This window comes from Battus philenor, unplaced genomic scaffold, assembly GCF_028537555.1.
Source record: "Battus philenor isolate CCGP_79_NKW_IND1 unplaced genomic scaffold, ilBatPhil1.0.hap1 SCAF_61, whole genome shotgun sequence".
In the NCBI taxonomy this organism is placed as follows: Eukaryota; Metazoa; Arthropoda; class Insecta; order Lepidoptera; family Papilionidae; genus Battus; species Battus philenor.
In genome coordinates, this window is record NW_027181728.1 from 28,305 (window position 1) to 41,466 (window position 13,162).

The 13,162-nt window shown below is 46.0% G+C and overlaps 1 protein-coding gene across 1 annotated transcript; it reads right to left on the reverse strand.

Annotated features, from left to right (window-relative positions):
- Positions 1-9,814: 9,814 nt before the first annotated feature.
- Positions 9,815-12,613, reverse strand: LOC137930745 (mitoferrin-1-like; the record flags this gene model as incomplete). Its single annotated transcript, XM_068774061.1, has 5 exons — positions 9,815-10,039; positions 10,124-10,444; positions 10,527-10,666; positions 12,085-12,141; positions 12,466-12,613. Coding segments are annotated over 5 exons (819 nt in total), but the record flags the coding sequence as incomplete, so codon positions are not given.
- Positions 12,614-13,162: the final 549 nt, after the last annotated feature.

A 13,162-nucleotide genomic window follows, 5' to 3' on the forward strand; every position in this document is an offset into this window, starting at 1 on the left:
TTATGTACGGAGTACCCATATGGTCCGACGCACTGAGCAAACAGGAGTCCCGGCGGAAAATCGCCTCTGTTTATAGAGTCAGCACTCTACGGGTAGCTAGCGCCTTTCGTACAGTATCGGAGGATGCGGCATGCGTGATAGCAGGTATGGTTCCTGTTGCGCTTCTTGCAGACGAAAGAACTGATCTGTACCGTAGCAAAAAAAGCAAATCAGACCCAACTTCAGCTGAACTTAGAATTCGGGGAAGACTGAAAAGCTTGCAACAGTGGCAATCGTCCTGGGATAAGTCGACGAAAGGAAAATGGACGCGTAAGCTTATACCAAACCTAGAGCCATGGGTGAACCGAGATCATGGAGAGTTGAACTACTACCTGACTCAGATGATATCCGGCCACGGCTGTTATCGAGCGTATCTCCATAGGTTCAAATACGAAGATTCCCCTGACTGTCCTAATTGTGAGAAAAACTCGTAAAAAATCTTTATTTCGAGTTGAAGCCAAATGTCAAAAATCGCGTCAATAGGGCGCTCGCGTTTTATAACTCCCGCCCCTGCACTGGCTGTCCGCTTTTAAACGTTCAACTTGTATAATAAGGTACTTTTCTAGTGAAAACAAAATGTTAAAAAAACGCGACCATAGGGCGTGAGCGTTTTAGAACTGCCGCACCTGCACTGGCTGGCCGCATCTATACGTTCAACTCGTTAAATAAAGTATTTGTCCAGTACAAACAAAATGTTTAAAAATCGCGTCAATAGGGCGTGAGTGTTTAATAACTGCCGCCCCTGCACTGGCTGGCCGCTTCTAAACGTTCAACTCGTGAAATAAGGTCTTTTTCCAGACGAAACAAAATGTTAAAAAAACGCGTCAATAGGGCGTGAGCGTTTTATAATTCCCCTCCTGCACTGGCTGGCCGCTTCTAAACGTTCAACTCGTGAAATAAGGTATTTTTCCAGACGAAACAAAATGTTAAAAAAACGCGTCAATAGGGCGTGAGCGTTTTAGAACTGCCGCACCTGCACTGGCTGGCCGCATCTATACGTTCAACTCGTTAAATAAAGTATTTGTCCAGTACAAACAAAATGTTTAAAAATCGCGTCAATAGGGCGTGAGTGTTTAATAACTGCCGCCCCTGCACTGGCTGGCCGCTTCTAAACGTTCAACTCGTGAAATAAGGTCTTTTTCCAGACGAAACAAAATGTTAAAAAAACGCGTCAATAGGGCGTGAGCGTTTTATAATTCCCCTCCTGCACTGGCTGGCCGCTTCTAAACGTTCAACTCGTGAAATAAGGTATTTTTCCAGACGAAACAAAATGTTAAAAAAACGCGTCAATAGGGCGTGAGCGTTTTAGAACTGCCGCACCTGCACTGGCTGGCCGCATCTATACGTTCAACTCGTTAAATAAAGTATTTGTCCAGTACAAACAAAATGTTTAAAAATCGCGTCAATAGGGCGTGAGTGTTTAATAACTGCCGCCCCTGCACTGGCTGGCCGCTTCTAAACGTTCAACTCGTGAAATAAGGTCTTTTTCCAGACGAAACAAAATGTTAAAAAAACGCGTCAATAGGGCGTGAGCGTTTTATAACTGCCGCCCCTGCACTGGCTGTCCGCTTTTAAACGTTCAACTTGTATAATAAGGTACTTTTCTAGTGAAAACAAAATGTTAAAAAAACGCGTCAATAGGGCGTGAGCGTTTTATAACTGCCGCCCCTGCACTGGCTGTCCGCTTTTAAACGTTCAACTTGTATAATAAGGTACTTTTCTAGTGAAAACAAAATGTTAAAAAAACGCGTCAATAGGGCGTGAGCGTTTTATAACTGCCGCCCCTGCACTGGCTGTCCGCTTTTAAACGTTCAACTTGTATAATAAGGTACTTTTCTAGTGAAAACAAAATGTTAAAAAAACGCGACCATAGGGCGTGAGCGTTTTAGAACTGCCGCACCTGCACTGGCTGGCCGCATCTATACGTTCAACTCGTTAAATAAAGTATTTGTCCAGTAGAAACAAAATGTTTAAAAATCGCGTCAATAGGGCGTGAGTGTTTAATAACTGCCGCCCCTGCACTGGCTGGCCGCTTCTAAACGTTCAACTCGTGAAATAAGGTCTTTTTCCAGACGAAACAAAATGTTAAAAAAACGCGTCAATAGGGCGTGAGCGTTTTATAACTGCCGCCCCTGCACTGGCTGTCCGCTTTTAAACGTTCAACTTGTATAATAAGGTACTTTTCTAGTGAAAACAAAATGTTAAAAAAACGCGACCATAGGGCGTGAGCGTTTTATAATTCCCCTCCTGCACTGGCTGGCCGCTTCTAAACGTTCAACTCGTGTAATGAGGTATTTTTCCAGAAGAAACAAAAATTTAAAAAAAACGCGTCAATAGGGCGCTCGCGTTTTATAACTGCCGCCCTTGCACTGGCTGGCCGCATCTATACGTTTAACTCGTGAAATGACGTTTATTTCGAGTTGAAGCCTAATGTCAACAAAACGCGCCCGTAGGGCGCTCGGCTTTTATAACTGCCGCACCTGCACTGGCTGGCCGCTTCTAAACGTTCAACTCGTGAAATAAAGTATTTGTCCAGTAGAAACAAAATGTTAAAAAACCGCGTCAACAGTGCGTGAGCGTTTTATAACTGCCGCCCATGCACTGGCTGGTTGCTTCTAAACGTTCAACTCGTGAAATAAGGTTCTTTTCCAGTAGAAACAAAATGTTAAAAAACCGCGTCAACAGGGCGTGAGCGTTTTATAACTGCCGCCCCTGCACTGGCTGGCCGCTTCTAGACCTTAAATGTGTGAATTAGGTTTATTCGAGATTAAACAAAACGTTCCTGAAAAAAGTTGTCCATAGGACAATTTGCTTAATAAGCGTGTTATCGTTTTGTAAAACGCTATTATTATCACATTGATTAAAACAAAATCTAGTAGTTAATAGCGTTTTCGTTTTACTAAATAATTATTTATTTATTTTATACAACTTAACAATATAACAAAATAACTGCTACACGTTGTAATACGCTCGCATCATCATAAGCAGTTTTATTATAAGTGCAGTTCAAATTCGTAAAACATGATTAATAATAATAATTACGACCAAATCTTTTCATTTTGACTTTTTATTTACTTTACAATTCCTAGATATTGCTCATACCATGGTAATTTGCTGTAAATTTAACGGCAGTTGTATAAATATTTATCAATTCTATGAATGTTATATTGAACAGTAGATTAGATGATTTCAGTTTACTGTTTTACTGTTCCTATAAATTTACGCAGACGATAGTCACAGAACTTGGGTCTTATTTTTGGATCATAATCTACTTTGGCTCTAAAGTATGCCCACCGAGTTTTAGGTGATGGATTTTAGATATTGTGAACCAAAAAGATTTGTGTCGTTACCAGTAAGCGGGGTCGGTTCGCACGGGTTTATTTTGGTTTTTTATAATATTTTTTCATCAGCTCGGATGTACACAAGTCGTAGTTTATAAGAGAAATATTATGTAAGAAAAAGGAGATTTTTCAAACTATTTTGTATAATATAATGTAATATACGCATTTTATGTATACGCTATAAGGGGACTATATTTGCGGGGCGCTTGTGCAAATTACGCGGTATAAAATATTATGTAGCTTCAGTTTGTTACAACAGGAAAGAGAATAGTAAGATAGAAAGACAAGGGCCAAGGAACTCACCATGTCAGCATTAATTCCTTATTCTCAGAGTCCTGAGAGCGGCGCGGAACTCAATTCTCGTTCTCGCACTAATTGTCTGTTTTACAGTACAAAAAACACACGCGGCGTGGATGCGGTTAGTATCAAGGTATGCGAAACAATAATGGCAGGCGGAAGAAAGTTTTGTCGCGGTTTTTACCCTGTACGAATGTTGCCACTTCACAGCACAGCTTGTTCCCTCGGCGTATTGCTGTATGAATGGGAAAAGGATGGGAACATAGGAAATGACAAACTGATAGCTACATAATTATTTAATAAATTTCGAGTATGAAATATGAACGCGAAAAAGTAAATGTATTGATAATTAAATTAATTGTACATATAATACATATCACGGCGTAAACACTGACGTTATATATTAGGCGCAGGATTGTTGCCGTCTTGAATAGATGTTTCATTTGCTCTCATCTGCACGAATTTATTTTCTTTTATTTTCCTTAATGTTGCCTAGAGACCTCTAAAACAATATTTGCCGGACTCAATTTCAATTTCCGCATTGCGTTAATTATATTACAGAAAATTCACCAGACGGTGCGTACTACGAAATTGGATAGAACTGCATACAGTTACTGGCGACACAACTAGATGGCGTTATCCTCAACATGCGTTGTGAGAAAGAGAACGCTGTACAATATTTTTCGCTTTTTGATTGGCTGCAATTTTGTGTTATTTTTTTGGTTAAGTATCGTATTCATGGTTTTAAGATTTCGTATTGTCACTATCTCCGAGGTCTACCAGCCCTAGGAATAAATGCCACAAAGTGGTATCGATATTGAACAAAATCGTGCACATCGATGCCGGGTGTCTAATGGTGTCCTCCGTGATGAAAACATAAGAGTACGTTTAATCTTTTCTATTTTCCTACAGGTCGCGTGCAAGCGCACCGACTGACGACTCAACTGGAGTTTTAGTTGCAGTAAGTAAAATACCAAGTAACGTAAGAAACAAGTCAGTTAATAGCAAGCAATCCGGGACCAAGTGAGTCATAAAAAAACGAAAATAACGAAGAAACTGCGTAAATAAGTTGCTTGAGGAATAAAGAAAGTCCAAAGGGCTGCGTTGTTTTATTTGACAGCTGTTAGGACCACCCTACTCACATTGCGCCGCGTGGCGTGCAGTCGTTATTGTTATTATTTATAGCGGTCTCGTTAGGAGCTAAAAATAAATACAATATATTTACACTATTTATTCATTACACGTACACACATAAACTTTAACAGTGACTTGAACAACAACGTAATGTTTATCATATTAAAAGTATAATAACAATCACTTAGAGTCGTACATATTTTCAAACACTAATTTGTACTTAATCAATATTCTTTACAGAAAAATTACGGCGGTCATTTTTTATTTATTTTATGGCACCATATGTGTTGATACAGTTTTGAATATTTGTGAAGTTTTATTCTAACAAAGAAACCACTACAATATTTGTTTAATTTTTATTATTACCATTATTATCATCGCCTCGTGATCACCGTCACTATCGCAATCATAATTGTCGCACACGGGGCGGGCAGCCTCGCCCCTCCGCGCGCGTGAAGTCGCGGAGGCTTTTGCGTATCGATTTATTACTTATCTAATAGATTCAGGCGTTACTTTGCGGAAATCCATCCTAAGTAAGATTTATTAATTGCAAGAACGCGGTTATTTATGTACTGCGCTATAGTTGCCAACGCGACGTCGATTTCTCCTAACGTAACTTTAACCCTTTGAGTCGATTGCGCGTGCACTACACGTGTATATACGGTTATGTGTGTGTGTACGATTGTATATTTAATCTACTATCAAACGCGGTACGGAGGCCGGATGGATTTTTCTTACGTCTCCTTACAAGGCCAGATTGGAGTCAAGATCAACAGGGTCTCCTTTCCTTTACATACTGATATTAAACATAGAAAAGACAAAAAGACTGCTTCACACATAATGTAACCATCCCTTGGATTTATAAATAATTAAATTAGACGACGACACTACAAACATGCAATTTTAAACCAAATTTACATCATCCCTTAGCTTTATATACTGATATTAACCGGAAAACGAGGTGTTGGACAGCACGGTCGGTCGGTATGAGGATACCGTGGGGGAAGCCTGCGAATTAGACCAGCCAAAGGTTTCCAAGGGGAAGAAGGCGCAACTGCCCTGGTGGAACGAATGACTCACTCTCCTCAAGGCTGATGTCGTAAGGAAGAAGAGACGCATCAGGTACGCGAGACTGCCTCGGAGAGAGCTGGTCGTGCGCGATTACGTCGAGGCGAAGGAGGCCGAGGAGACGATGCGTGAAGACGTCCCCCTAGTCCAGTCGGTGAAGCATTGGACGCAGAGGGATCAGACAGGTTGCTGGCAGAGGTATTCTTCCCAGAGGACATCCCTGGGGAGGACAATCCGGACCACCGTACTGTGATAGTAAAATCCAATGAAATCAACGCGGACGGTCACAATAAAAGTCACGATAAAGGAACTCCGATGGTCCGTGTCAACCTCCATGCCATGGAGGTACCTGGCGTAGACGGACTCACCCCGGATATCTGCCGGGTGGCGATCGACGTGGACCCCGTCCTATTTTTGGCAATTACCAACCGATGTCTCGTGCTTTCCCACTTCCCCACGAGGTGGAAGAAAGTGGTTGTCGTGGCTTTCCGGAAGCCCGACAAGCAGGACTATACGCACCCGAAGTCTTATGGGCCAATCGGACTTTTGCCCGTTATGGAGAAAAAGTTCGCGAAGATCATGGTACCTTATATCAGTTGTCATCAACACGGCTTTATGCCGCAGAGGTGTACCGAGGACTCCTTATATAACCTGACTCAGCACCTGCGAGATCGCTTGGAAGAGAAGGAGATTGTAGTGCTGCTGTCACTGGATATAGAGGGAGCCTTCAATAACGTCTGGTGGCCTGCGGTGCAGCCTGGCCGAAACGCGCTACCCCGTGAATCTGCGGCGCCTTTTCGATAGCTATTTTAGCGATCGCAAGGATCGCAACCGTACGCGGGAGCGGAGTGGACCAGAGAGACCACCAAGGGGTGCGTGCAGGGGTCTTTGGGAGGTCCCCGTACATCACAAGTGGCGTGGGATCGTGGAAGCGTGCTATTGGTTCAGCAGATCTTTGTTTTTATAATAAACATTCTAATGCGCCCGCGCGCCAGCCAAAGCAGTCTACTTCCATTGCCCTGGAGAAGGACCCTGGCCTCGATCGCGTTCACTAGCTAAGTGTCGTCTCACGCACCGACGCACTCTTTGTGTCGGTTGCGTTCACCAGCTACGTGATGTCTCACGCGCCGGGGCCAATTCGAATTTACGTTATAAATTCACGTCTTGGTTCTTTTCATTCTCGGAGCATTTTTTAATTTACGCCACAACCTATATATCGCTCCCACCCCAAAGGGGTAAGTGTTGAACAAATATTATAAAAACATTAATATTAAGTAGCTTTTAGCTATAAGTCAAAGGGCAACATTTCTTATTATTTTTCAACTCGCCAACAGTGTCCATTTTCCGTCCCTTGTGATGTGACCTAGCTCAAGATGCGCCTCTGTCTGAGCGAACCAAATCGCAGGTTTATTTGGCCAAAACGGAATTGTTTTTGCCCACGCATTAACCTGTACTGCACACCCTCAGCAGCCTGACTTGTTAATGAAGACAACTGGTTTAGCAAATCTCACAAATGTTTTTGTATTTACTTTGACTCTGACATTATTTTCATTTCATTAGGTTTAATAACAATAAAAAGTTTTTTGCGACACCAAGTTCACTGGATTATGGAAATTAACTATAAATCGTCAGACATACAATCTGAACTAGCTTACAATAACTAGAATTTTAATAACAACTTATGAAATATATGTAATGATGTCATGCGGACCACCGCTGGTGGCACGAACCGTCCCAGCAGGCGCGACGAACACGAAGAGCTTGACCGTGCCGGGGTCACCGATCTAAAATATTGCGGTCTGCTTTGACGTAACAAAACCAGGACAGTTGATGTTTACATGTACAACGTTACACGTAGAGCAGGGAGCATGACTCAATCGAACAAATCGATATTTCCAAGGCACCCGCGACCTACAAGTAGCTCGAGCGAAAGTGAAATGGCTATTAAAAACATTCAAGATTTATTGACAAAGCGGATTTGCGGTAAATGGCATCCCCAGATGCCAATTAAATCCACATTGCAGACGCTGGCTCTGGTGAAGATTGTGTATATAAGAATTAACCATTAAAAAGATTACAAGGCTTTGTCAAGCTTAGCGGAAAGTACGGTAGATATTTTCCTTGAAAACACACCCCTCCACAAAAAGAAGTCGAGAATAAAAAAAATGCAAAACTCTGCCATGAGATTTACAATGACCTAGTGAGAACCAGCCACGTTTCTACTGTTACGATCTTTAAGGAGAGAAATCATACAAAATCTTTAGAGAAAAAGGGTTCTGAAAGGGAAGACGACATTGTTTCATCCGAGAAAACGTTCTGTTGGTTAACTAGGCAGTGATGGCGAAACAATTCTTTGAATTACTATTCCATAAAATCTAATTTTTTTTCTACTTTGTCTGATAACTACGACTACATTTTAAATAAAAATTAGGTTTTTAGAACGCAACCTAACTTTTTCATACTAGCTCTGTTGTCACATACAACACCGTTTTTACAGGTACCCGACTACCATATTCTAGAAGAGTAACCAGTTTTTGTGCATGTGTAATAGTAAAATGCATATTAAATATTAAAAAACGGTGAACAATCTGCACTGGACAGTAATGGCACACAGTAATCCCAGTTTATCACCAGAGCCCATTGTGTCGTACGTTTGCGTTCACGTTGTCGATGCACGTGATGTGCCTTGAAATGAAATCAGTCCATTTTATTTCAGCGCCAATATTCAGTTCGTTTTAAGAAAATCAATGAAAATTAGTTAGATATTTTTTAAAACACGAAAGCTGCAAAATTCATTGTCTGATTGACAATTTCACCTTGCGTCAACTTGTTCACGGCGTGATTCGAACTCGGACTCGGGCGCGGGAGAAATGAAACGCGTGGATATTGTCCAACTGTTTATTGGTTGCGCGTCGAGTTGGGCTCACACGCCGAGCGGCGGCTGTACAACTCATACATATAACAAATAACTGCAGGGACCTGCACAAACAGGATGAGCTTCGCTCCGCGGGGCGCGCGTCCCGGCGGCGGCACGCGCCCCGCTCTATTTAGCACCGCCGTCAATTTTTCATCCCTCGGATGCAGACTTTGCCTAAAGCGGGAAACGCAACGAGACCGGCAGAGTCTAAACAAACAACTACAACTGGTCTCACGCACCCCGTGCACGAGCACGGCGGCGGCGGGGGCGGCGGGGGCGGCGGGGCGTCACCTCGGGCTCCCGTGCCAAACTGCCGACCGAGTAGTCGGAGCCGGTGACAAACAGGAGACACTCCATCGTGACGGCTTACGTAGTGAAACTATTAATTCAATAAACAACGTACAAATACAAAAAAAAACATATATTACAAGGCAAAACTAGTTTCAAATCAACTTTGTGCACCCGCCTCACCGGAGCCGCGCGCCCCCTCGCCAACAGTTATTTTACAAAATAAAACAAGACTTACAATAGGTTTGCATTGCGATTACAGCGGTAAATTTATAAATAGATGTCATATACAAATCAAGAACATAATTAAAAACAAACATTTCGCGAACACGTCCGGGTAACTTGCGCCGCCGCGGCCTCGCTCCGGCGCTCGCCCGCCCGCCTCCGGCGTCAGCCCCCACCGCGCGCAACCGCCGTGCAGCGGTCTCCTTGCATTTGTACTTCTTACGAACTCAGTTTTCAGTTCGAGCGCCGCAGTTAGGAAGGGCACGGTGGGGGCGTAACGGGGGCGCGGCGCGCTCGCGGCTTCACAAGCCGGCGGGTCGGGGCGCGCCCCCGCCGCGTGCAATTTAAATATATCACAATAATAGTTAAAATTAGCTTTCCGCAAAGAATGTGATTTGAGTGCGCTCGGGAGGTTAGGTCATAAAGATTTACAATAGTATTCCGACAACAGGGCGCTGACTCTAAAAGAACATCACAGACATCGAATCCGAACTAAAGACGAGCGTGAAATTTACAAAAGAAAACACAGATATATTTTTAATAACGTTTTCAACAACAAAGTCCAACAGGGCACCGGCTACGTGCGCGTGAGCGTGGGCGGCGGCACCTCCGCGGCCAGCCGCAGCGCCGCGCACGCCAGAGGTGGGCCCACGCCGCTCACGTTGCCCACGTTGCTCACGCCGGTGCTCGTCCTCTCCTTGGCGGCGCCGTCCTCTCCGCCGCCCTCCGTCTGATGCAAAAGAAGAAGTCGGGTGAGTGCCGGGGTGGGGAGATACGGGAGCAAGGGAGGGAGCGGGAATGTAGGTGCTCGTACCTTGACGAGCGCGTGCTTGAAGGTCTCGTAGGTGAGCCAACAGATGGCGGCGGCAGGCATCTGATAGAGAACGCGCGCGTGCACGCCCTTGAGGAAGCCGCGCGGGCCCGAGGTGCGCAGCACGAGCGCCGCCGCCTGCACCAGGCCGTCGGCCGTGGCCTCCTGCGTGTTGAGCGCCGTCTTGCAGACGTCCAGCGGCGTGGTCGCGGCGGCGGCGAGTGCGCCGGCCAGCGCGCCCGAGCACGCATGCGCCAGCGGGTCGTAGGCGCGAGACGCGTTCAGCCGCCCCTGGCACCACTCGTACGTCACGAAGTGCACCGCCTGCAACCGGGCCGAGCGTCACGCTGCGCCGCGCCATGCCCCACCCCGCCACACACCCACACACACACATGACCGCACTCACCTGGAACGGCACATTCATGGTGACCTGCGTGCCGTACGAACGGTAGAAAGCGCGCAGCCCCTCCGCGCGGTACACGCGGCGCGCGCACTCCCAGACGCCGCGGTACGGCGAGTGCAGCATCTGCAGCCGCTGTTTCACCACTGCAAAACCAACATTCCATTACTGCCAACGAACCAACATTACTGGCGACTGACTCCGCGTGGCCTAGACACCCGGGAGATGTGCCAAATGGCGAGCAGACGGCACGTCTCCGCATCCCCGACTCATTTTTCCACTAGCGGACTCTCCGTACCCAAGATTTAAACTCACGAACATGACATCACAGTGACCGCCCACCCGCCACACGAAGGATCGAACTTGAAAGCCCAAAATTTTTATACAACCATATGTTCATTTAAGACGCAACAAATAAAAATAAAATAAAATACCGTTATGAAAACCTAATTAACTGTAAACTACTACTGTTGGCCAATGGGCGTTTTCACTTTTAGCCACCCGTGGCCGGGGTTGAACATATAGTAAAGTAATGTAATGTAGTACTTATAAATAGTTATATTGTAATTAAATTTTGTAATGGCCAACAGGTACTTTTAAAATACAAAGACGAACAAGTAACAACTGCGTCACATTTATAAAAGAAAGTCTGAAGCGGCTTCTCGCCGGGGACAGCCGAGGACACGCGCGGCCGCATCGGCCGCACGTCTGCCGGCCTGCGTTCGCGCGCTTTGCATAACGTCCTGCCTACAATTCGATGACGCTTTGGGGAGAATACTTTATTGTAGCAGCCGACTGTATTGTTAAACACGTAAGTAATTGTAACAATCAGTTGCAGCGCGCGCGCGGTTCGTGGGGCGGGTGCCTAATACTTTTGGCCAAGGTCGTCGCCGGCTACCTTATGGCGAATTGTTAATGGTAACAGATAATAATTACGGCAGTTCATGGCAGCCACCAGGAAGATATGAAGTTTTCTGGTAGGAGAGAGATACCTAAACCTTCTCTGAATATTATAGTGGATAACAGAATGTTATAAAAATCAGCAAATATACAACAGGGATTTCAAAAGTTTGACTGCGGTTGAGCGTTCGAAAATTATGAACCTGAGTGTTTTAGAGATCTTAACGATAGTCATTGTCAACGTAAAGGAGCAACTTCGGCTCGTGCTGAACACACTTCTGAACGCATGTTGCAGGTCGCGCGTGGCATTCTGGATTGCAAGCAGAGGTTGGCGCAGTCCGTCTCCCGGCGGCGCTCACCGAGACGCGACAGATCAGCCTGACATCTCGCCTCATCGTCGCCCGATCAAATGCAGTGAACATTTTCAACTGGTCACTAATGCAATACAGTTGGTATGACGTTAGGTACTGGGAGACACCGTGTTCTTCCCATATATTACTAACTAGTCGCAACAAGGAGCCTTGCGGAACGCTATTGTGGACCTGGATTTAAAAGACATGTAATTATATAGGAAAGGTAATAAAATTATCAATCAATAGCGAGCGCCCCTCTCATTTGGGACGAGAGGAGAGCAGTTTCCGGAGCGCGGGCGAGGGACACTCACCTTCGGCCGGGTTGGAGACCGCGTCATGGACCAGCGACGCCAGGCAGCCGGAGAGCCCTGGAAAATGACAATGTTGTCTGTAGTGTTTGCACAACGACGCCTCGTCAATACTCCGTCGCGGGCAGCGGGCGCGCGGCGAGGACCAGTCCTTGTCCTCGCGTCTATTCCTCCTCGCGCCGCGTTCGATGTCGTTGCAGCCGCGCGCCGCATTGGTGCGCCACTATTTAGCACTGTGCTTTTACCTCACACAAAAGCCCTTCGCCCACCAAAGCGCAAGTGTCCCGGATACCAATTTGCTCGGGATTAGAATCGGCCGGTGTTGCACTCGACGGAGGCCCGCACAGGTGTCGCTAGCGAGGAGAAAGGGAAGTGCGGACTCACCGTGCGTTATGTGCTCGTGGCGATGCCTGGTGAGGTGGCCCAGCGTGTGCTTGCTCTGCTCGTAGGTGGCGAAGAAGCAGGCGTGCGCCGGGCCCGCGCCCGCCACCACCGCCGACATGCCGCGCACGGGCCTGCGGGACAACGCGCGTCAGACAACTGCTTTTGGACGCCGACCAACTTAAGCAAATCAATGCGCGGCGCTATTGAGCGCTTCGCTTTACAAAGTTTTCTTTTTAGTTTTGGTTATAACGTAACTTTATTTAATTAGACATTGAACATTTTGGTCGGTGATCTTTTGCCACCTTCCACCTCCCGACCGCTTGCGATCGTATAACTTAACATTTTTGCCGAATCATTCGCGATCGTACGTCATATGCGTCATTGAACAAGTTTCCGCCCGCAGCGCCGCTCGCAGCGCCGCGGTAATCTATAATCAGTGTAACTCGATACAAAATCAATTTTATGTTTTTATGTTGAAATTTGATCGTGCACGTACACCGCGCTGGCAGACTGCATACTCTGTCGCATGTACGGTCGCATGCGCTGTCGCATGCGCTGCACACAAAACTCGGTGTGCGAATTGACGAATGAACGAACTCGCGAGCCGCGTCCGCCGAGAACTCCACTTGTATTAACACGTGTTCGCATGTCCGGGTGCTAACGTCGCGCTGCGCTTCTCGTACGCCGCGACGGAAAT